This window comes from Megascapheus bottae, chromosome X (assembly GCF_031878675.1).
Source record: "Megascapheus bottae isolate mThoBot1 chromosome X, mThoBot2.hap1, whole genome shotgun sequence".
In the NCBI taxonomy this organism is placed as follows: domain Eukaryota; kingdom Metazoa; phylum Chordata; class Mammalia; order Rodentia; family Geomyidae; genus Megascapheus; species Megascapheus bottae.
This window is the reverse complement of record NC_143547.1, coordinates 87872739-87898306: the sequence shown is the minus strand read 5'-3', so window position 1 is coordinate 87898306 and position 25568 is coordinate 87872739. Positions and strand designations below refer to the sequence as shown.

Here is a 25568-nt window from a genome sequence, read left to right as displayed (position 1 = left end):
AGAGAGAAAAGAAAAATAAACAAAAGAAAAGAAAAGAGAGAAATTTGCCTGGTGTTCAGTAGAAGACACGGCTGAAACTCCCATGGCCTTTGGACAGTTTCAATCAAGTCCTAAGAAATGTTTTGCAGTTGTTAATTTTTGGAGCTGTTGGTGAGACACTGTAAAGAGAGCAGTCAATGACATTCCTCAGACTTCAAAGAAAGGATCCCAGAATAAGAAAGTTTAACTGTGGCTTTAAATGCTAGTTTTCTAATGGGAACATTCACTCTATTCTGCCATCTAGTGGCCAAAGACACAAACAGTAAAGGATTCTGTTCTTCAAAGAGGTAGAGCCGGCTTGTTGCAAAAAAAAAAAAAAAAAAAAAATAGTGGTTTGTCACTGTTGCCAAAGGGACTGTTAGTAAAGGGACTTGACTTGGAGCAAGAGGCACAGACAAAATTGGATTTTTGCTGGCCTGGATGTCAGAGGTAGAGAAGAGATGCCCATGAAATGAGGGAGATGAGGGACACAGTCCGGCAGCAATGTGAGGGAGGGGAGCCATTTGCTGCAGGCTGGTAAGGCTGGTCTGGCCGCCTCCATGCCTGAAGAGGACACTGTTCTCATTCATTCCAGTATACAGACATTTCTTTCTTTTATGAAATAATGTTTTCCTTAAATCCTTTCTCTCATTATAAAAAGGGATACATGTTCATTGTAAAATATTTAGAGAACCAAACAATTCATAAAGGCTAAAAAAAAAAATCATTGAGGTTGGTACCAAAGAGTGGCTTGGAGAGAGGGGTGGCTTTGCATACTTTTCCTCCAAAGTCACCCCAGTAGCACATCTAAAGTCACTCTGAATACATATGCAATTTAAAGCAAAATTCTGATTGGTATTAAAGGGCAGTCTGTTGTTTCCAGACAAATCCCTCAGTCTGTCTTTCAGTGATTGCATTTTAAAGAGTATGCACCACTACTGGGGTTTGAACTCAAGGCCTAGGTGCTGTTCTTGAATTTTTTTGCTCAAGATTAGTGCTTTACCACTTGAACCACAGCTCCACTTTCAGCTTTTTGGTGGTCAGTTGGAGATATGAGTCTCTTGTCCTGGCTGACTTGGAACTTCAATCCTCAAATCTCAGCCTCCTGAGTAGCTAGAATTACAGGTGTGAGCCACCAGCACTAGCCATAGTTTTTTTTTTCCTAAGGAATAATGTCTTTTTGCAGCTCTAGTATATTTCCTAGAAGTAGAATTACTAGTGCCAATGTTTCTGGGCTCTTAATACCCATTGCCATATTGCTTCTAGAATATGACACTCATTTACCTTTTCACAAGCCCTAGATATGCTGTTTTCCCTGGTCTGTGCTACCACTAGAGTAGTGGATGGCAAAGATTATAGTGTTCCAGACATTAGAGTCAGAGCTGAGGATATGGGAATAAGGAAAAAAAAAGATGTGTTCACTGCCTCCACATAGTTCATTTGCATACCTGTCTACCTCCATCCCGGCTTCTCTTTCTAATGAAAGCACTGTGACAAGCATGGAGCTTGTCTTATTTACTTGGATGACTTCAGCATTTTGACTAGTGCCAGTCATGTAGGAAGAACTCCACAGATTTGAATTGCTGATATTGAAGATGTAAGAAGAGCTATCATGAATGACGAAGGAAAAGGTCAGTGAGGGTGAGAGAGAACTCTGCAGAATTGGGAGATTTGACCTCTGCAGGAAGAGGGCTACATATTTCTGAGATGAGAAATGGGAGCGATGAGGTGAAGCTAAGGACACTTCTTTGAGAGGGCTATTTCTGTCAGATGCCTTTACATTGAAATTTTTAAATTGTTATGAGCCGTTACAGTTACATAAGTTAGGTCAAGAATATATTTTGTTTTGGACAATGTCACCCCTTCCCTTGCTCTCTCCCAGTTGTTTTCTCCTGTCCCAACCCATAAGTTGTATAGTTCATTTTCAACAGTGTCTAGTAGGTGTCATTGCTGCATTTGTTCACTCTTGGCTTTACATTTTTAGCTTAAAACAGAAGAGGGGGTTTAAATTCAGGGCCTTATACTTAAGCATGGCTGGAAGTCAGCCACTTGAGACAAATCTTCAACGCAGATGTTTCCTGTTTTCGAGATGAAGTTTTGTAGTCCTTTTCTGCCCTGGTTTCCTTCAAACCTCTATCCTCCTGATCTCAGCCTCCTGAGTACCTAGGATGACAAGATAATCCTCATCACCATCTGTGGAGGAAAAGTATTATTGCTTTTAAGATGAGGGTGACTGTGTTTGGATCTGGCTTCAGTGTGTCTATCAAAGGTTTGAAGCTTGATCCCTGGCTGGGGATTAGGGCATGGGGAAGCTGCCTTTGCAAAGGATTAATGCAGTTCTAAAGGGATGCTGGATTATTCCCATAATATGTGCTCAGCCCTTGGATCTCTCTTGCTTCTTTGTATTGGCCTGTGATCACATGTGCCTAAGTACCCAGCCTCAAGTATGTTGTTACAGCAATACAAGATGTGAACAGACCTAACATATATAAAAATTTGATGTTGATTGCACTTCACTAAACCTGTGGGAAAATGTAGAAACTGAGACATAAAATAATCAATTAGATTTTGCTGAAGGTCATATTTAGAGCTGGGTGCTGGTGGCTTACACCTGTACTCCTAGCTACATAGGAGGCTGAGATCTAAGGATCACGGTTTAAAGCCAGCCTGGGCAGGAAAGACTGTGATATTCTTCTCTCCAAATAACTACCAAAATCCTAGAAATAACAAAGTGGTTCACAAAGGTAGTACACTTACCTTTTACATACAAGCTCAGGGACAATACCCAGGCCCTAGTTCAAGCCCCAGGACTGGCACAAAGAAAAAAGAAAGAAAATGTCAGAGTAACAGTCTATATGAAGGGCTGGAAGCATGGCCTGGTGGTAGAGTGCTTGCCTAGCATGCATGAAACCCTGGGTTCGATTCCTCAGTCCCACATATACAGAAAAAGCCAGAAGTGGTGCTGTGGCTCAAGTGGTAGAGCACTAGCCTTGAGAACGCCCAAGAACAGTGCTCAGGCCCCAAGACTGTCAAAAAAAAGTCTACATGAAGAATTAATACAGTTTTCTGTCAATTCCCATTAACCCAGCATGCTGTGATAGAGAAGGTCCAGGATTGGCAGCAGAGAAAGTGAATGGGACATGTATCTATACAGCAAAGGTGGAGACCAAGGCATTCTGAAGTGCGAAGCAAGAAGATAATTATGTTTTGGATAAAGAAAACAGCATGTTGAAAGGCCCTGAACTGGGATAGGGCACTCAGCTCACTGGGAGGCAAAGAACAGTGACAAAGTCTAGTGACAGGGGCAATGGGAGGGCTACTTATAATCCTGTATCAAAATGCTCTTGGGTAGTTATTTAGAATTCAGGAACTTATGTCATCTCAGCACTATCAAATGAGAATTTCTGATAGTGGTGCCTGCTTTTGAACAATGTCTCCAGAGGACTTTTCCATCCAATAAGATTTGGAATTCAGTAGTATCCTGACAGAACATGGGAAGATTCAGGTTTTGTTGTAAAGCTCATCTAATGTGATATTTACTTGAAGAATTCAGATTCTAGGAAGTCACTGGAGGATTTTGAACAAAGGACTGCTGAGATGAATATTCTTAAGTTGGGCTACCTAACCCCAAATGGATTGAAACATAACAAGGCTAGACAGGAGAACAGGCAGGAAGCTATGACAGCAGATCGTACAAGGGATTAGGGTGGGCCTGGACCAAGAGGTGATGAGAAAGGTAACATTGAGGCAGACGTAGTAGGAAGGGGACAAACCAAGGGTGCATTGATGCTTAGCTGAATGGATGGATATCACAGGAATGACTAATCTGGGTTTATTTCAAATAAAGTCCATTTTGGACATATGAAGCTTAGGATGCCTGTGAGACATCTAAGGGGAGATGCCAGCTAACTGATTGGACATACTGGCCAGGGAATAAAAGGATAGATGAGCTGGAAATCAATATTTGGAGTCAGGGGCATTCGAGCTGACCTTTAAAGCCAAAGTAAATGATTGACATGAAATGGATTAATGAACAAGCACAGTCTTTGGGGAAAAAATGCAAGTCACAGGATGAAGATGTTGAATGAACATGAGGAAGCAGAAGTACCTGATTGAGAGTCCTGGTTACATGGGAGGTAACATGACTAGGCTTGCAAGAAGTCATGTTCTGGGTAGATAGCCAAGAGTAGCAGTGAGCTGAAGATAGTGGTGCACGACTAGAATCCCTAATCCAAGGCTAAAAGGCATGCCTAGAAAGTGTGATGCCCAGAACTCAAACTTCCAAATTTGCTTGATCTCAGGTGTCTTGTTATAGCAACAGAAAAATGGATTAAGATACCTCAGACCTAATGGCTCCAAAACTGCAGAGGTGAGGGCCAGCCCTTCAGGTAGATCTTAATAAGCCCTCGGGTAACACTGGTGCACAATACAGTTTGAGAACCACTATCATAAGGGGTGTTAAAGGTATTTTTGAAGCTGGGCACAGTGGCTCATGCCTGTAATCTTACTCAGGAGGATAGAGAGCCGGGACAAAAAGCAAGACAATCTCACTACCATTACAATTAAAAAAGAAAAAAAAAAGAAAAACTGGTCATGGTGCCATGCGTCTGTCATGTCAATTATGTGAGAGATTTAAGTAGCTGATCGTAGTTGATCTGACAGACTGAAAAGCCCAATCCCCACCTTTTCCTCACTATGCTATGCTGTCATTAATATAAGTAACCAAGTGATAATTGGTTCAGCCATTATTGCCTGGATGCTCTCCTCATTCAAACAATGAGATGGGATTAGAGTATCATGATCCCTTAGCTGCAGTGTATGACTATATTATTAGGTTAACACAAGCCCATTTTTCAAAATGCCCTGCAATTAGTCAGGAAGGCATAATGGCTTTCCTATAGCCGAAACCTAGCTTGCCATCATCAATATGTAAACACTGCTGGCTCTCAGTTTCCATTTTCTGAAGGGAAGATGGCTCTGAAAAGGAAATGATTTCTTCTGCCAAATCTATGCTTTGGGTGGGACTAGAAAACCAATTCCTGACAACACTGAGTCAGCACATTCATCTGGGTCAAGCTCACAATTGGAGAGAACTGACAGAGGGCCCAAGCTGAGAAGGCCTCTTTAGTCTCAAGGGGAAATGGATTTAGAATCAACAAATTCAAAATTCAGATCAGGGGAATTCTCTCAATGTATTAATGAGTTCAGACTAAAGCTTACCTCCTAAGGATTAAATTTACACACTTCATCCTCCTAGACATAAAAATTCAAAACTGGATTCTAAAAGTTGCAGAATAGCCAGGTGTGGTGCCTTACGCCTTTAATCCTAGCTACTCAGGAGGCTAAAATCTGAGGACTGTGCTTCAAAATCAGCCCGGGAAGGAAAGTCTGTGACACTCTAATCTCCAATTAAGTACCTCAAAAGCCAGAAGTGGAGCTGTGGTTTGTAGTACAGAACTAGCCTTGAGCTTGCTCAAGTGTCCAGGGCCCAAATTCAGCCCCAGGACCAGGACCTGTAAGCACATGCACCCATTGGAATATGCACAGTGCTGGCCACCAAAAATAGATCACTACTTTATTCTCTTAAAGTACATAGCTTCTCATCTGTCAGGGGAAATAATGCTTGTTTTTTGTTTTTGTTTTTCTGGTGCTAAGGATCAAACCCAAGTCCTCACATACTCTACCACTGAAGCACAATTTGCCAGTCCTGGGGCTTGAACTCAAGGTCTGAACACTGTCCTTAGGCTTTCAAGGATAGCACTCTACCACTTGAGCCACAGCACCATTTCTGAATTTTCTACGCAAGTGGTACCAAGGAAATCAAACCCAGGTCTTCGTGCATGCTAGGCAAGCACTCTACCAATAGGCTAAACTCTTGGCCCCCAGCCTGAGAATTATTGTAAGGAGTATTTCTCTTGAAGACAACTGATGACAGTACAGGCACAGTTGATGGACACTATAGCAAAGTGGGAAATGTCTCCCCAGCTCTCTCTCAAGATCACACTCTGATTTTTCACACAACATATATTTATTCAGAAAAAATTGCAATAAATTATAATTTAAGAAAGATGACATGAAATACAGAATCCCACTAGCAGCATTGCTTAGTGACCAAGACATTTTGGGGAAAATATAACAAAAAATTACAAATTAAGAATCAGAAAATGGTGAAAGAAAGACCAATGCTACATTACCCCATGGATTTAAACTATTTCTTCCTAAAAGGATAGGTGCAAAATCCTGCCCTACCACTTCGATCTGAAACCCTTAAATTTTTGAAAAGTACCATGGAAGAATTAGGAATTAAGGATTGGGATGCTGAAAAAAAAACATGGCAGGGAAGTAGATTTCCTATGTGTCCCTACCTAGAGATTGTCAAAAATCCTCAACCCTGTACATATCCCTGGATTTGCTTGGGAAAGTTGAGGCATTACATCAACTTTGTGTTTTGGCCTGATGAAGGAAGAAAGGACACTCGCTTCATGTATGCCACACAGAGCCCCTACTAACCACATCATTGGTCACACAAAGAACTCAGATTGGCAAGATACTAGAAAATGGGCATGGGAAGGATAGCTTCCTGTTAAAACCCTGACCTTGTTCCTATCATTTACTTCTTTCTGAGATTATATTGTGGTCTAGTGGATATAACAGAATTGTTCTGTTCTCAATCTTGTCATTAACTAGATTCACTGTGGATGTAGCTCTAAACATATGAGATGTTTAGCAATTTGGCACCAATAATTTGACTCAAACATCTCTACCTCTCAATAGAAAAAAAGTTTGACCAGTACATGGGAGGATACATGCCCTTCATTCCTATATTAATAATAACTCAGCTTTCAAGAGATGGTGAAATAGAGAATCATTAAGTGGTGCAGGTTCCCCTGGGTCTCTCCTTGAATACATTTGAGTCATTCAATAAATTCCCAAGTTTGCACCAGAACCTAGACATTACGCTCCTTGCATACAACGTTAATAGGTGATAATGAATCAACTTAGTGTGGATATAAAGAAAAGAAAATAAAACAGGAAGAAACAAGTTTCATCAGGCAGTTTTGCAGTCCATGGCTGGAGGCCTGTATGTCAATCAGCAAATTAACTATTTAAAAGCCTGTTCCACAAAGCTTGAATAAACAAAAAGCTTAGAAGGTCATCTCCGGAGAGAGAGGTAAGATGGATGGCAGGTCCCACAGGTCAGTCTCTTTTACAGGGCACTGAATATAGTGACTGGGTACCAACGAGAGTCTTTAAATCCTGTCTTGATGGAGCCAGATGTGGAGTCCAGAGTTAGTCCTGGAGAGGTGATGTCTGTCCTGGAGTATGTCAGAAGATTATAAGAAGAGGTTCCACAGTGGCCCGCCTGAGGTACGTAGACTCCCTCTTACTGTGCTGTAGGTCCTAAATGGGAGATGGGTCCTCTGACACCCAGGATGGATCCTATGCCAAATATGGATAATAAGCAGGAAAGATAGAAAGGAAGCAGGACCTGTGAAGCATAAATGCAGTCACTCTTGAACTATGTAAAGTGCATCCCTTCTGACTGTGATTCTCACACATCTTGGGATGCCCCCTCTGTAGTCTCTAATTATGTTACTAAATGTGATCAGAGACAAGACAATATGATTGCACTCAGGGCGGATCCAGAAAAAAACCAATGTTACAGTGATATATAGAGACCACTGCAGGACAAATACACAAATACATGTAATGGCCACATGAAAACAGTGATCTAACTACTGGGAACACAGAAATAGTCACTAGCCTCACTCAAACTTCCTTTGAGGTGATAGAATGAGGGGAGGGGAGTGCAAAGGGATGATATGGACAGGAGTGGGTCAAAAGTGCATTGTACAAAGGACAACAGACAAATATGAGCTACAGCAATGAGTGCCTGTAGGCCCAGGATGGAACAAGTTAGAATCTGGGTGTAGGGTACCAAGAACTATCGTGACAATTGGGTGGGAGGGCAAAACAAACACATTCCTGGGGAAAATAACTGTAAATACAGACCTCTTTGCCTTACAAAGAAAAAAAACCACAGAAATATCAAAATGTGATAACTTTGGCTTGGCAATATATGTCTAGAAGTATTTTGCTCTGTAGGATATGGATAAAAGGAGAAATTAGGAAACTTCCTTCTGTTCTATTAACCAAACTTGAAATTCTGCAAAAGATCCTTCCTATGACGTAATTTTTCAAACCATTTCAAAATGCTTGGAGCCCAAGATCGTCCTCCTCTAGAATCTTGGGCAGAATAAGACTTAATCTTCATCGCTCCCAAGCAGAAAGACCAGAAGGAACTGGATGGCACGCTGGCGATCACTTGTAGTCTGTCTTGATATGAGGTTTGGTGGCGGCCTTAGGAGGAGACTAGTGAAAAGAGTAGCTAAAGGGTGAAAGAAAGATAAAAGGAAAGCTTTTGTCAGACAAAACTTGAGCAAAACCTCAGGGTATGGGAAGGGTAGAAGTGGAAAGGGGCTGTAGGAGGGAAGTGACTTGAGCATTCAGGAAGGTATATATATATACATATATATATCAGGCACAAATGCACACAGATTGTCTTCCACAAACACCCCTATGGAGCCATTCTTGTGAAGTACCCTTACCGATCATACTGGCGTTGACGTTGTTGTATTCAGAGAATTTTAAGAGTTCCCGAAGGAATGCCATCAAGTAACGGAAAACATTTCTATGACATCTTGGAAGCTGGGAAATTATCTGGTTTTAAAAATAGGGGGGTGGTGAGGAAAATAGGTGGAAGAAAGGAGTAAGAAGACCTTATAGTTGATGAAAAGTAGCTTATAATCCAACCCTTTTAGGTCCCTTTGTCATTACCCTCTATTGTTTTATCTACAACCAACATAATACTTGCCAAATTATAATTATAAGAGTGTTCATATTATGTGGGATTTTCTGTTCAATGAGTCATCAGACTCCAACATTTCATCTGCCAGTCTGAGTGTTTTTTTCTCCAGTGTCACTTGGCACTGATGGAGACTTTCTTCCCATACTCTCTAGTGTGATTCATAGGTTAGTTGATCTCAGTTATGGTGCATGAAACTCATTTCAAGACTAAATATAAGACAAGAAGAAACAGAAGGAAGGCTTCCAAAGGTCCTTTACCTTTCCTGATAATGACACCCAAAGTTCTATGCATAATCTATTTCACCACTTTTATCCCAAGGTTTAGATAGTTACCCTACTAGGTTTGCTGTAAACAGAGATTAGGCCAAGGGGAAAAGGTGGGAAAGATAATAGGAAATAACACAACTAAAAATTCAAGAGTCTCAACTCTTAATGCTGGTACCTGTCATGAATCAAAGCGTGTCATACAGTTGATGAACTGAGGGAGAGAAGAGAAGAATTGCCCCAAACATATCCTTAGACCAATGAAACTCACCTGTCTGCAAATCCGAGGATCATGAGCAGAATCAAGACATCGCTGATACAGCTCATAGCAGATGACCGGCTCTGGCAGGGCTTCCAGAAAAATGAGCAGTGCTTCAGCCACCGAGTGATTACTGCCAGCTGTATCACCTTCAGTCAAAGGAAAGTGATTCAACAAAAAGGCCATGCAGATACCTAACTGGCTCTCTCAACAGGGAGGCTTCTTCTCCTTTTTTGGGGTCACAATGATCTTAGTGGGGGTTTGATATTTACTAGCCCAAGTACTAGACTGAGCATAGTAGTTCCCAACTACTTGGGAGGTGGGGACTGAGAAGATGGAGGCGCAAGGCTAGATGAGCAAAAAGTTAGCAAGATCTCATTTCAATCAACAACTCAGGTATAATGGTGTACTTCTTGGTCCCAGCTATGTGGAGGTGTAGGAAGGAGACCTGTAGTCTGAGACCATATCAGGTTAAAAAGTGAGAACTCATCTAAAAAATAACAAGGGTGCCAATCATGGTGGCTCATGCCTGTAATCTTACCTACTCAGGAGGCTGAGATCTGAGGATCAAGGTTCAAAGCCAGATGGGCACAAAAGGAACTGAGACTCTTTTTTTTGCCAGTCCTGGGCTTGAGCTCAGGGCCTGAGCACTGTCGTTGGACTTTCTCAAGGCTAGAGCTCTACCACTTGAGCCTCAGCACCACTTCTGGCTTTTTTCTATGTATGTGGTACCGAGGAATCGAACCTGGGCCTTTGTGCATGCTAGGCAAGCATTCTACCACTAGGCCAAACTCCCAGCCCAGAACTGAGACTCTTATCTCCACTTAACCTCTAGAAAACTGGAAGTGGGACTTGGCCCAGGGGTAGGGCAGTAGACTTCAGCTGAAGAGCTCAGGGACAGTGCTCAGGCTGAGTTCCAGCCCACAGGGGGAAAAAAATAACAAGGGAGCTAGAAACATGGCTCATAGCAGTAGTGTTATTTACCAATCAATATCAAGCACCAGACTGAGTTTAAAACCCCAGGACTGCCAATAAAAAAGTTTTTGTGTATTCCTCGATTCCTCTTTAGCTTGAGTGTAAATTTATGAGATTCTTTAGGGATTAGGAAACAACAAGATCAGCCAGGAGTGGGGCCTAGTGGTAAAATGTTTGCCTCGCATGCATGGGTTCAATTCCTTGGTACCACATACATAGAAAAAGCCAGAAGTGGTGCTGTGGCTTAAGTGGTAGAGTGCTAGCCTTGTGAAGGATCAAGGACAGTGCTCAGGCCCTGAATTCAAGCCTCAGGACTGGCCAAAAAAAAGAGAATAAGATGGTTGGTAATTCTCATAAAAGACAATTACAAAGAATATATGGGAAAACAAAAATTAAATGTAGGTGAGAAAAGAACTTTGGCTAAGTACCCACGTAGCATTGTAAACCTTGGGTAGAAAGGATACGGATTACGTCAGGAATGCTGGTATCTAGACAATCGATGATATGCTGTAACTCTTCTTGCATTCCAGGGGTTTGGAACAGGTCCTCCTACAAATGAAGTCAAAATGAAGTGAACAAGGCAAGATAATCACCTGAGAGTCTGGAGATTGCCAGGGAATGCAAGGATAGCAGGGAGCACGAGGAAACTGTTGTACGTATGATGATGATTATGGATGGGGTTATGAAAACAGCATTGTTTTCCTATAGTATTTCTGTAATACATAGGAAATTTTATTTCAAACAAGAAAATGATCTTCAGTGGTTTGAACCTATACCTGTAATATGGAAAGTCAGGTGTTCCACTTAGAGCCTCCAAACAAGAAGGCAGAGTGCAAATAGCACAAAGACAATCAAATATAGACAGGATAGCAGGGAAATGGCACATTTATGATAAGCCTTGTTTTCAGGTGCTATTGGCCTTTAGCACATCCGAGAATATCATCCTTCAATTTAGTCCAACTAAGTTTTCTTTTCCAGGAGAATGATTTAGAATAGAAAGAGTGTGGTACTAAGTTAAAGCAGTGAATCTGAAGTGTGTTTTAGAGTTTAAAATCTGTCATGAATTCATGACAACTACAGTAGACATCACAGACCGAGGTACTCTGGGAAAGTGTTAGGAATCAGTATGTAGACATTCTCAGTTCTGGTGCTGGTTCTGTCACAAGTAGATCATGGTCTTAGGACACTCTAGTGCTGCTGTGCGAAGGTTAACTGGAGAAGAAAACATTACACTGACATGAGGCATCATCACTTCCTACAGGACTTGAATGTACTCTGAAGTTTCAGGGAAGGTCTATCTCACTTACCTGTTGACAGGCACATCTGAATAAGTGATCTACTAGAAGCCAGATCTCCTTGGGGACCTGAAGGGGTCTCTCACTGGTACTTTCATCCAAGGGAACCATTTGCAGAAGGGATTTCTCCTAATAGATGACAAAGGATGAGAATCAAAGGTATTTCCAGGTATGATATGATCTTCTTCTTCTAAGACTTTTTCTTTTTTCTCTTCTCACTGGGGACACTTCTAACCAGAAGGCACGCAATATGATTTCCACAGTTAAGCGATTTCCTTTCTGAAATGCTTCATTCACCCATTAGGAATTCATTTGAGTTTATAATATTTTTCATGCATGTGCACTGTATGGTGTAAATCCTTTCAAGGATGACAAAGAACCAATGTTCCAGTGATACTGTCATAGTAGAGTATGCACACAAATGGTTAGTTTGGACCGATAAATTGTAATTGTCAGTAAAATAGTCTTTTAAAGGACCATGTTCACAGGTTTCTGTTTTTTTTTTTGCCAGTCCTGGGCTTGAGCTCAGGGCCTGAGCTGTCCTTGGACTTTCTCAAGGCTAGAGCTCTACCACTTGAGTTTCAGCACCACTTCCGGCTTTTTTCTAAGTACGTGGTACCGAGGAATTGAACCCGGGTCTTCGTGCATGCTAGGCAAGCACTCTACCACTAGGCCAAACTCTCAGCCCCAGGTTTCTGTTTGCTTTTAAATTACTCTTCCTTAAGGTCTTATCATAAACCTTACCATTTTCAGTGTTGTTTTAATTGAGGTTCTTTAGTGCTCAAGGATTAAAAAAACTCGACATCAGACGCACATACATGAATAATTTAGACTTGATGTAATTTCTACTGTTGATCCCTAAAACTTTTAAAACTTAAGATCTGAAAATAAACTGAAATACAGCAGCTGAAGACCCAGAAATACAATGAAAAATCAAACTGAGATACAGCAGCTGAAGACCCAGAAATATAATGAAAAGTCTCCAGTCTAATTCCAAGAGTTACTGCTTAACTGAACAGATCAGCAAAGATCTCTAGATTTTATTCCTTATACCTGCCTATCTGTTAGATTCTTCTGAAACAATATGAGATAAATCCAGAAGCAACATAAATTACATCAAATTGAAACTTGAAGATGGTTAGTTTTCCCCTCGCACTCAAAGAAACCCATCCTAGTTATATCTTATGTTTATGTACCCAAAGAGTATCAATTATATGAAAAAGATATCCAAAGTAGGCTGAGAGGTTCTGAAGTCAGCCTTCAGAAAATCTTACAGAAGAAAACCAAACCATGACCATACACACACACACACACCCCTCACATATTTTTTTTTGCCAATCCTAGGGCCTCTGCTCAGGGTCTGGGCACTGTCTTTGGGCTTTTTCCTCAAGGTTAGAGCTCTACCACTTGAATCACAGCACCACTTTTGGCTTTTCTATGTATGTGGTACTGAGGAATCGAACCCAGATCTTCATGAATGCTAGGAAAGCTTTTTACCATTAGGCCAAACTCCCGGCCCCCATGACCATCTTTTTTTACCCTTCTCTCTTTCCACAACTTGTCCAGTACTGTACAGCCTATAAATTCCATAAAGCTTTAAGGGAAAAGAAATGAGCATTTCACTACCATCTCTGAGAACTACAGCAGCACAGAGGTCTCTAATAAGCACTGATGCCCTTTTGAAGCTGCTGTGTCTTTCTATATGAAATAAGAGCAGGGGGCAAAATAGATGTTCACCCTTTAAAATTTCTTTACATATTTATTTTGTGCTGCTTTTAGGATTTGAACTCACGGTCTGGGTTCTGTTCCTTAGCATTTTCGCTCAAGGCTGGTACTCTACTACTTGAGCCATACCTCCACTTCTGGCTTTTAACTGGTTAATTGGAGATAAGAGTCTTGTGGACATTTTTGCCTGAACTGGTTCTGAACCATAATCCTCAGATCTTACCCTCACATGCAGCTAGAATTAGAGGTGAGAGCTACTGGTGCCTGGCTCTATTTTTATATTTACTCTTCTTTCTTTCCCTTGGATTCTCTCATTGGTATTCCTACTACCTGTAGCCCACCCACTGACTTCATTCTGGTGGCACATTTTAAATTTGGGAACCATGATATCTGAGCCTAAATCTTTCATAAGGCACTTTGCTAACTCTCTGGATTAAATAAAATGTGTGTACAGATTCTTTAGCAGATGCCCCCACACTTACCATATATAAATTATTCAGTACTGATTCATGTACTTTCAAAAAAAATCTGACATCCAACTGAAACTTTTCTTGTACTGGGGCATTAAAACAACACAAGGCACCGTGTAAGATGAACAGACAGAACACAGTCTGCTCTTAATCGGGAAAGGCTGAAAAACAGCTGTCTCAAATATTAATAGTTTAAAAAAGGTTAATAAAATGTCAGTAGGTTATACACACCATCCACTATGCATTTTCAAGTTCATGTGTGGTAATACAAAATGTCACAGAGTATCTCTGAAGTTTTGAGAAAGATATAATAAGAAAATTGAGAAACACTTCTTAAAATATCCAAAAATTACAGTGGACTCTGACTTGCAAAGGGAAACCAAGACATTTTGCTTCCTCCCACAAAACATATTCACTAAGAAGCCTTGTCTTTGTAATGTCAATGCTATCAACTAAAGCAAAAAAAAAAGAATACCATACCACTATCAAAATTCATTCAAATCTACCATATGGGGAGGTCTTCTGTTAGACACTGTATGAAAGTGCTGTAGGATGTTTACCAAGCTCATGCACCTCTTGTGTAGAACCCAGACCTCTCCAGCTGAACATGGACAGACTGTGAGAATTGTAAAAGGTGCACTTCACTGGAGACTCAGGAAAGCTGAGTACTACTGCCTTCTATCCAAACCCCTACTATCAAGAGAAGTAGGACTTTTACACGGTTTTCAACCTTTTGGGGCCTCTGTATTACAGGAGAGTGGATCAAATGACTCTTGATGATCTTATTTAACTTCACAAACTGTATTCTTGACTGTATGCATGGAGCCTTTCAGTAATCATTGTTAACACTAACTCCAAATCACTCTTAATACAACAGAAATGAAGGAGGCAACTTAAGTGGTACTTTCCCCCAATTCAAAAGCTGGAGATGTAACTCAGTGTAGAGCCTTTATCCCATATGTGCAAGGTCCTGGGTTCAATCCCCAGCACCAAACACACAAAAGATAGTTCTGTACTTATTTCTCAGCTCAGAAATGCTAATCAGGTTGGGATGTAGCTCAGTGGTAATGCATGCACAAGGCCCTGTGTCCCATGAAAAACATACATAAACCTGGAACGTGGACTTGTATTGTTTTTATTAGCTAATTAGTCTCAATAACTTGACAAGTCTACAAATACTTTCCTATACTTTGAACATGCTCAAAGGTAGTGGGGAGGACTTTATGGGATTCTCACCGAGTCAGAGGTCTCTGATACGGGAAGGCCTAGGGACAAATTCCAGGGACCAGAGTTAAGTGTTAATCAAGCACAAGGAAACTCTCATAAGCAGCAAGGATTGCATTACCTTTTCTAGGAAGCTGTCTTCTTCCTGAGAGCAGAGCAGGAGAAAAGTCATTGGCAGATATAAAATGATTAGAATTATTTTACAGAATTAGAAACAGATCAGCATTAGAATTCACTAGCTTCCTAGACACATATACTTTTAAAGTTTTAGATTCTTCAAATAAATTAGGGCTAGAAAATGAAATGTTCTGTCCATATGTGATGCTATCCAATATACACATTAACTTTTTATGCAGTTTATTGGAAATATCATTCAAGAAACACATAGGTATAGACTTCTTTTGAACCTTCTAGCAGCTGCTAACTCAGCCAAATAACCTACTGAGGACACTTCCTGTTCTTCTGCTGCACTGCATACTTCTTACCTTGCCCTAATGCCACCTCCCAGGAAGAACGTGTCTGTGGAGCTGACAGTGGCCATTCACAAGCAGATCCTTCCATCCCAGTTAGCCTCCTAAGTAGTGTTCCAAGTGACTTTCTACTTCCCCATAGTATATCGCCCTCTGGTAGCCATCATCCCAGACTCCCCAGATTTGAAAACCCTAATGTAAATGCATCTCATTCTAGGCCTTTGTATATTACAAGATCCATCATTTACCTGTTTTTATTTTTCTAGTGGGTATCAGATACAAAAGCTGGGGAAGGGGGAAAGTAGCATTTTTGCTCTAAGCTGGTACTCTACCAGTTGAGCCACAGCTCCACTTTCAGCTTTTTGGTGATTAACTGGAGGTGAGAGTCTCGCAGACTTTCCTGCCTGAGCTAGATTTGAATCACAATCCTCACATCTCAGCCTCCTGACTAGCTAGGATTGCAGATGTTAACCGCCAGCACCTGGCTTCATTGCAAATTCTATACAGAATGAAAATAGTCAGGGCTGAAGATTTGGCTCAAGTGGCAGAAGCCATCAAATTAGTAGATAGGCAGGGGATACAGCTTAGTGGTGGAGCGCTTCTTAGGATACTGGTTCAATCCCCAGTATCCTAAGAAAAGAAATGGATTGAAACAACTTTATATAGAAGACTCAAAAGAACCAATTAAGTACTGATGCAGAGCAGGGAATTTATATTGAGACTTTATTCCTCTGGGTACCAGGCATAAGTAGATATAAAGAATATTTCATTCAACACTAGTCCCAATTTTGCAAACAGTAATACTAGTAAACCTCCTTAACAAAAAGGCTACTACTAAAATGGTTCTAAAGTAAATAAAATCTATTTAGTTCAATGACCTTTATGGAAAGGATAAAAATGCCTTCTCTAGGGCCGGGAGTTTGGCCTAGTGGTAGAGTGCTTGCCTAGCATGCACGAAGACCCGGGTTCAATTCTCCATACCACATACATAGAAAAAAGTCGGTAGTGGTGCTGAGGCTAAGGTGGTAGAGCTCTAGCCTTGAGAAAGTCCAAGGACAGTGCTTAAACCCTGAGCTCAAGCCCAGGACTGGAAAAAAAAATGCTTTCTCTTTGTAAAAAGTGATGTGATGCTCACATTTTTTTTAAAAAAAGGAAGCAAATTCCTCAGTGAGGCAACAATGGTATATCACAAGTGCAAGGAAAATCATTCTTTACCCCAGACTTTACTTTTAGAAGAATGTTTCTAGAAGACAGTGCAGCTAAAACAATACAATGGACTTATTTAGACATGGGAGATTAGAATTTTAAAATACCTTCCCCCAAAACTGCATGGAAACTGAAGCTCTCAAAAAAATTAGTGCAGGGCTGGGAGTTTGGCCTAGTGGTAGAGTGCTTGCCTAGCATGCACGAAAACCCGGGTTCAACTCCTCAGTACCACATACATAGAAAAAAGCCGGAAGTGGTGTTGAGGCTCAAGTGGTAGAGCTCTAGCCTTGAGAAAGTCCAAGGACAGTGCTCAGACCCTGAGCTCAAGGCCAGGACTGGCAAAAAAAAGATTAGTGCATATAACTATACATACTCTTAACAGAACAAGAAATAGGTGGCTAGATCAGTAAGGTAAAGTAAATAGCAAGTGAAGATATTCAATAGGGGTGAATTCATCACCAAATTGCTATTAAATTTTTTTTGGCCAGTCCTGGGTTTGAGCTCAGGGCCTGAGCACTGTCCTTAGACTTTTCTCAAGGCTAGTGCTCTACCACTTGAGCCACAGCACCACTTCTAGCTTTTTTCTATGTATGTGGTACCGAAGAACTGAACCCAGGTCTTTGTGCGTGCTCAGCAAGCACTTTACCACTAGGCCAAACTCCCTGCCTATAATTTTTATATCCTTCTAGTAAGTATACTCCCAAGCCATGGTTATCCAGGTTTAAAATATTTTCATCTTTATACTTAACCCAAAACCTGTATGTACTGCACTTGTAGATCATGCATCAAATATTCGTTAATAAAAACAGGCTGATTCTGACAATGATTGTTAGCTGGTCAATCAATAGATTTTTTTTATAACACATAAGGGCTAGAGTAAACAGTCCTCATATAGAAAAATCTATCATTAACACAAATTTCAAGCTCCAGCACATTCATTTTAAATGACTTTCCAAAATATTGACATAGTAAACACAGTGGATTCTAGTCAGTAAAGACTGATAATGCTTGGGTCATCTGCACCTAACTGTGCTTTGGAATTTAGCTATATAGCACAAGCAAGTATACTTAAAATTATTATTATTAAGGTATTGTACAGAAGGGCTACCATTTCATATGTCAGATAAGTACATTACTTTTTTTGAACAATGTTCATCTTTCCTTTGCTTTCCCCCTGTTCCTCCCTCCCACCTTTGCCCTTGGTCCTGGGGTTTGAACACAGGGTGCAGGCACTGTCCTTGAGCTTTTATGCTCAAGGCTAATGCTGTACCATTTCAGCCACAGCTCTATTGCCAGCTTTTTTGATAGATAATAGGAGATAAGAGTCTCACAGGCTTGCCTACACGAGATGGATTTGAACCATGATCCTTAGATCTCAGCCTCCTGAGTAGCTAGGTTTACAGGTGTGAGCAACAGGCACCTGGATTTATCATAATATTATAGGACATACCACAAGAGAAGACAGGTAGCCCAAACAATGGTCTTGTGTTGTAATGGCATCTTGGGTTTTAAAAAAAAAAAAGAAAAAATATTAGGCCTAAAAAAACATTCAGAAGGTCCTGGAGTTTGGCCTAGTGGTAGAGTGCTTTCCTTGAGGAAATTTCGCCCAAGGATAGTGCTCAGTCCCTGAGCTCAAGCCCCGGGACTGTCAAAAAAAGAAACATTCAGAAGGTCGAAACCAAATAAAAACAATAGAAAAAGATTGGGAGGGCTAGGAATGTGGCTTAGTGGTAGAGTACTTGCCTAGCGAGCATAAACCCCTGGGTCTGACTCCTCAGCACCATTTTTTTTTTGCCAGTTCTGGGCTTGAGCTCAGGGCCTGAGCACTCACTGTCCTTGGACTTTCTCAAGGCTAGATCTTTACCACTTGAGCCTTAGCACCACTTCTGGCTTACATAGGTACCACATACACAGGAATTGAATCCAGGTTTTCGTGCATGCTGGACAAGCACTCTACCACTAGGTCAAACTCCCGGCCCTTCGCAGCACCATTTAAACCAAAAAAGACAAAGTAGTAGCATGCTAGCTCAAGTGGTAGAATACCATCCTTGAGCAAAAATAAACCTAGGGACAGTGTCCAAGTGCTGATTTCATGCCCCAGTATTAGCACCAAAAAACAAAAAATCTGAGTTGGTAGTGTGGCCTAGTGGTAGAGTGCTTGCCTAGCATGTACAGGGCCCTGGGTTCGAGTCTCTGGTACCACATACCCAGAAAAGGCTAGAAGTTGTACTGTTGCTCAAATGGTATAGTGCTAGCCTTGAGAATGCTCAAGGACAGTGCTTAGGCCATGAATTCAAGCCCCAGGACTGGCAAAAAAAAAATCTAACATGCTACTATTTAGACTTTTTTATTTATTCACTAATAAATTGCTAATGTGGGTAACTTTATGAGTAATATAGGAGTGTAAAAATACTGAAATGCAACAGGCTGTCAGAACCCCAAATCCTACAAAATAAAAGTTCAAAAGAACATGTGAGGTAGGCGCCGTGGCTCACGCCTGTAATCCTAGCTACTCAGGAGGATGAGATCTGAGGATTGAGGTTCAAAGTCAGCCTGGGCACAAAAGGACCTGAAACTCTTATCTCTAATTAATCAATAGAAAAAAGGAAGTGGAGCTGTGGCTTAGGGGTAGGGTGGTAGCCTTGATCTGATGAGCTCAGGGACAGCGCCCAGCCCCAGAGTTAAGCCCAGCCCCAGAGTTCAAGCCCCACGGTAACAATGCACATACAATTTGAGAAAAACCCATCAATTCTGTAATTAAAAATTATTTTAAGCCGGGCAGTTGGCTTACGCCTATATTCCTAACTACTCAGGAGGCTGAGATCTTAGGATTTCGGTTCAAAGCCAACCGGGCACTAAAGTCTGTGAGACACTTATCTCCAATTAATCACCAGAAAACTGGAAGTGGCACTGTGGCTCAAGGGACAGGGTGGTAGCCTTGAGCTGAAGAGCTCAGAGACTGTGCCCAAGCCCAGAGTTCAAGTCAAAATAATTAATTAATTAATTAATTAATTAATTTTAGAGTTGGGCATGGTGGCTCTCAATTGAAATCCAGTTTAACGCCTTAGGAGGCTGAGATCTGAAGACCACGGTTTGAAGCCAGCTTGGGCAGGAAAGTCTTTGAGACTTTATCTCCAATTAGGCACCAAAAAGACAAGAGTTGGAGCTGGGGCTCAAGTGGTAGACAGTAGCCTCGAGCACAGAAAGCTCAGGGACAGCACCCAGGCCCTGAGTTCAAACCCTAAGCAAGACTGTCACAAAAGTGATTTTAATGTTGAATCACTGATACGCGCAAAAAAAGTGAAGCTCCTTGCAGACCCCCTGACTCCCCTCATGATTTTGATGACTTTCTATTTGTTGATGTTATAGAATGTATTATAACACATTTCACGTAAAATAAATGTTTTATGTTGATTAATCCTCCCTCTACCTATTTCCACACTATAAAAAATATAGCAAAGGGTATTAAAAATGCCACCAATAACTAACCAAAAATAATCTGGGTTAAAGTTTACATGAAATCAAAGAGGGAGAAATAGTATACAGGGATTTGTTTTTAAAATGTCAAGATACAGGGTGAGGAGTTTGGCCTAGTGGTTGAGTGCTTGCCTAGCATGCACGAATACCCGGGTTCGATTCCTCCATACCACATACATAGAAAAAAGCTGGAAGTGGTGCTGAGGTTCAAGTGGTAGAGCTCTAGCCTTGAGAAAGCGCAAGAGCAGTGCTCAGGCCCTGAGCCCAAGACCAGGACTGGCAAAAAAAAAAATGTCAAGATACAAGCCAGCACCAGTGGCTCATACTTGTAATCCTAGCTACACGGGAGGCTGAGATCTTAAAATTATTTTTCAAAGCCAGCCCAGAAAGTCTGTGAGACTCTTATTTCCACTAAATAGCAACCCTAAAAAGCAAGAAGCACAGATGTGGCTCAAAAACAATAAAGAAAAATAACTCAAAAAAAAAAAAACTCAAAGACAGCGCCTAGACCCAAGCCACAGAATAGGAAAACACACAAAAAAATTATTAAGAAACAGATTTGGGAAGTGATATGACCTTGAATAGACAGCTATATTTAACTTCAAAAAAATGGGATGACAGGTGTGGTGGCTCATGCCTATAATGCTAGGTACTCAGGAGGCTGAGATCTGAGGATCTCAGTTCAAAGCCAGCCCAGGCACTAAAGTCCATGAGACTCTTATCTCCAATTAACTACCAGAAAATCAAAAATGGTGCTGTGGCTCAAGGGGTAGGGATGGTAACCTTGAACTGAAGAGCTCAAGGACAATGCCCAGGTCCAGAGTTCAAGTTCCATGACCAAAAAAAAAAAGTCTTTATTTCTATCTCCAAAAAGAGGGAGACATAGCATTAAAGGAATTTTCCCTTTAATTTCTGTCCTCTAAAAGAGACTAGACAGGACTGGGAATGCAGTTTATTGGTAGAGTGCTTGCCTAGCATATATGAAGCCCTGGGTTAGATTTCTCAGTGCCACATCGACAGAAAAATCTGGTGCTGTGGCTCAAGAGGCTCAGGGACAGAGCGTAGGCCCAAAGTTCAAGCCCCAGGGAAGGGGGAGGGGGAGGGGAAGGAGCAAGGGAAGGAGAGGAGGGATGGAGAGAGAAGAGGACAGGGAAGAGAGGGAGGAGAGGGAGAAGGGGGAGGGGAGGAGAGGGGGAAGGGGGAAGGAGGTGTGGAGGGAGGGGGGAGAGGGAGGGAGGGAGAAAGAGGGGGAGGGAGAAGAGACTAGGCAGATCTCACCAGGTGGATTACATAAACCCAGATTGTATTTTGGCTTTAAAAAGGCTCTAAAAGGACTTGGGATACAGTCTGGCAACTCCTTCGTATCACCACCTCCTGGTTTCAAATAAAGCTATGAAAGCAATTATGGATTCAATTGGAAGACTAGATGTTATTAAGTAGTACTGGGATTACTGGTTTCGATTTTTATTTTGCCAGACAGTGTCCTGGTATGCAGCTCAGTAGCTTAGCTGCCTAAGAACTTACTGTGTGGTGTCAGCTGGCTTCAAATTTGAGTTCCTCGAGTCTTTGCTGGGATTCTAGGAAAACAGTATCATGCTTTGCTAGATAACAGTTTTTTTCGGGTGAAATATTGCTGATATATACATGCAGGAATTTATCCTTTTTCTTAAGAAATGCAGGTTGAAGTATGAAGTAGTGAGCTGATATTTCAAATGGGTTTTTGTGCATATGTATGTAAGTAAGGCATGCAGTGGTTCACTGTACTGTTCCTTGGGGATTTTTTCCCCACATATTTGTCACTTTTCATTAAAAAAAAACTGGGACAAAGACAACTAGGAAATGGTGTTTAAGAAAAAGGGATGAGGGTAGGGGAAAAAACACCATTCCAAATGGATGACAAAAGATGAAACAGTAAATTTGAAAGACAGGAATATGATAGGAGAAAAAACAATGGCAAGATACAACAGATAGCCAGATATGAATTTCTGATGAAAATGATTTTCTCTCAGAGGTAAAGCATTCAGTCTTGAGGGCTCTAGGGAAAAAAGTATAATTCTAAGAAAAGAATGCTAGGACTGGACTCAAATGCTTTCATCTGCTATCTGAGTCACAGTTAAAACAATTCCATGGCAACAGAACAGATCACACCCAGACAAACCAGCAGCCTGCACTCTGTGCTTGCCTTCCCTGCTAGAATTGATTGCTCTGATGGGCCAACATGTGGCTGTTACTTTACCTAATTTTTTTGGACTGCACACAAATCCAATCATTTAGAATAAGGTTCTTAACAGGATGAACTTGTTATTTAATCAATTGCATGATACTGAAAATAATACATATTTTCCTCATTAGAACATCACTATTATAACTTGACTTGGGGGAGTGGGAACAAAATCACCCTCCTTTCCTTTTTTGAGCCATATTAAATGAGTAATAAGCCTCAAAACACAATCACAATGACTATGTGGGATGCTGATTAAACATTCTCAACTTGAGATCCTGACTAATGCCAGAGGTGAGTGGCTAGGAACCTGCACTTGTAAAGTACCTCCACAGACTGAATGCAGGTACTTTAGGGTTCCACTATAGGGCTAGATCTTCATAAACAGTGAATTTTTCTTGTGGTTACATATAATGTAATATAAGGAGGGATAAGAGAAGAGTCAGAAACTCTGGATGAAAGATTGGTCACTAACTTCAGGTTTTTTTTAAACTTATCTGTCTTTAGGCAAGTTAATATCCTCATACCTGAGTTTTCTCAGATGCTTAATGAGGATAATACTGCATGACACACACTCTGCCTAACATACGTGGCAATTTATATAAAAAGACACCAGTAGGAAAACTTAAGTAAGCATTATGCCTTCCAAGGGAAATTTTAATCTTACTTGGTGAGTTTAATATAATCTATTATATTCTGGACAAAAGCTAAGTACAGATTAAGCCTCTCAGGCTCAATCTAATCAAAACAGTATTAAGATAAAGGGATTCTTCTGTAACTGTAACAGTTCCCATGTCCAAAAGAAAGAATGAGTAATGAAGTCACTACTTAAATATTATGAAAATTTTATGTAAAGGTTTATGTCCTGGGATGCTTCTTACCAAGTCTATGAGTTTGGTGACAGGAACTTCTCGGATTGGTCTTTTCATTCGGCACAAAGCTTCTAAAGATGTGCCAAAACAACTTGGGAGGTAATTTCCACTGATGGTCAAAAAGTAATCTTTGCCTCGATCCAGATGAAGTACAAGAATATCTTCAATCTTATCTTCCCCTGAGTTCAAGATGGTCACAGAGTCTTTGCTGACATACACATCAAGAGAAATGTCCACTGTCTCATCTGAAATGCAAGAGATGATACATAGTAATACAGAAATTTCCAGTGGAAGTGCAAAAAGTGTATGAAAATTGACAGCAGCAGTGTCTTCTAAAAAACCACCAAGCAATAAAGAGTTTGAATACCCAAAAGAGACAGCACCAAGAATATGACAGTGACGGTAAGAGACATTTGGTTAGAAAAGAAGTTAAACCATGGGGTGGAAATCTTCAGGAGATGACAGAGACAATGGAAAAGGAAAAACTCACTTGGCTCCAAGTAGCCCTCAAAAGGTTCAGCCCGAAGCCATGGCTTGCAGTATTGGGTGTCATTAAGCTTAGGGATGAAAGAAAAATGGCAGGGAACCTGTCCATTGTTGCTGATCTGGAACTTCTCTTTTTGTAGTTGTCGAAACTTCACATTCTCAAACACAAACTGGGGAATAACAGACAAACACACCATGCATCACTAGTAGGGGAAGTCAGTCAGTTGGATTATTCCATAGAGAATATGAATAAAGAACAAGGTAATTATTAACCAGACAAGTAACTGCATATGCATACACTGACTAAGCCAACTCCACATGATCCACTTTTATACATAGTAACAGTCAAACCAATAGAGGAGTTAGTTCTTTTTCCTTCTTTGGCCAAGTAGATTGTTCTGGGACTCCTAAGATGGTGATATAACCTTGGTCTAGGCATTCATTCTATAACCAAGTCCATGGGCCCTGAGATACAAATTACTCAGCAACTCTGATATAGTGAATAAGAGAGACTAGTTTGAGGGCCAGGATTTTAGCCTAGTGGTTGAGTGCTTGCCTAATACAAATGAAAACTAGGGTTCGAGTCCTCAGTACCACATACATAGAAAAAGCCAGAAGTGGTGCTGTAGCTCAAGCAGCAGAGCATGAGCCTTGAGAAAGCCCAAGATCAATACCCAAGGCCCTGAGTTCAAGCTCCAGGAATGGCAAAGAAAAAAAGACTAGTTTGAGGGCTTACTAGGTGCCAGGTACTGTTCCAACAGTTTCACACCTATTAACTCATGGACTCCTCAAAACAGCTCCATAAGCCAGAAAAGCAAGCTGCTCCAAGTAAGCAGGATACTTCCTTTATTTGCTAAATAGTAGTGTGGACTGGAATGGAAGCAGTGTGACTCCAGCTCACATGGTCTTAGTTACTTTTCCTTTTCTTTCCTTTTTTTTGCCAGTCCCAGGGACTGAACTCAGGACCTGAGCACTGTCCTTGGGCTTTCTCAAGGCTAGAGCTCTACCACTTGAGCCACAGCACCACTTTTAACTGTTTTTTATGTGTGTGATACTGAGGAATCAAACCCTGGTCTTCATGCATGCTAGGCAGGCACTCCACCACTAGGCCAAACTCCCAGCCTTGACAGCCTTTTTTAAGTAACAATTTCCTACATGCTAGCCATCAAGGGCAGTAGATAGGTGGCAAAGTATTTTGCTTACCTCCCTCCTGCTGAGCTCTAAAGAAGGAAGGAATTCATTTTCCATTCTGTCCATGATTCGTACGATATCTTCAAAGACTTTCCGATATCTCCGTTCATCCACAACCTTCACCTATAAGACAATGAATCCTCTTTTCAATCTTATATACAACATAGTTTAACTCCCTCAGGAATTAGTTTTTTAAAGCTGATTATAAGAGGAATCATTTAAAATAAACAGGTACAAACAATGTCCTCTCTTTAATAGTTTGCTTGATCCACAATATTCACCTGCAAGAAAACAGATCCTTATTTAGTCTTATGCAATTAGTCTCTAACAATTAAGGTACAACAAAAAACATAAAACAAATGAACACTGTAGAAACACACACTAAAAGAAAGGCTAACAGGGTAAAAAATAAACAGGTAAATTACGAAGCATGGCAATAATAAAGATTTGGACTTGGCTCTGGTGGTTCAAACCATGGAAGGACAGGAAAGTCTGTGAGGCGCTTATCTCCAATTAACCAACACAAAAGCCAGAAGTGGAACTGTGG

At 40.9% G+C, this 25568-nt stretch overlaps 1 protein-coding gene across 6 annotated transcripts in view; it reads right to left on the bottom strand.

The window, feature by feature from the left end:
* Positions 1 to 6027: 6027 nt before the first annotated feature.
* The window catches only part of Ocrl (OCRL inositol polyphosphate-5-phosphatase), a 56346-nt gene continuing 36805 nt past the window's right edge, over positions 6028 to 25568 (bottom strand). For 4 of the 6 annotated variants that reach the window (XM_090326822.1, XM_090326825.1, XM_090326823.1 and 1 more), the window contains 9 exons: positions 25034 to 25144; positions 23835 to 24000; positions 23354 to 23589; positions 15220 to 15243; positions 11692 to 11808; positions 10849 to 10933; positions 9422 to 9549; positions 8628 to 8739; positions 6028 to 8407 (listed from right to left, as the gene is read on the bottom strand). In XM_090326822.1, coding sequence (XP_090182948.1) covers positions 8283 to 8407; positions 8628 to 8739; positions 9422 to 9549; positions 10849 to 10933; positions 11692 to 11808; positions 15220 to 15243; positions 23354 to 23589; positions 23835 to 24000; positions 25034 to 25144 — 1104 coding nt within the window. In that variant the 3' untranslated portion in view covers positions 6028 to 8282. The remainder of the gene's footprint in view (positions 8408 to 8627; positions 8740 to 9421; positions 9550 to 10848; positions 10934 to 11691; positions 11809 to 15219; positions 15244 to 23353; positions 23590 to 23834; positions 24001 to 25033; positions 25145 to 25568) is intronic. The other 2 variants (XM_090326828.1, XM_090326827.1) reach the window with 2 other exon arrangements.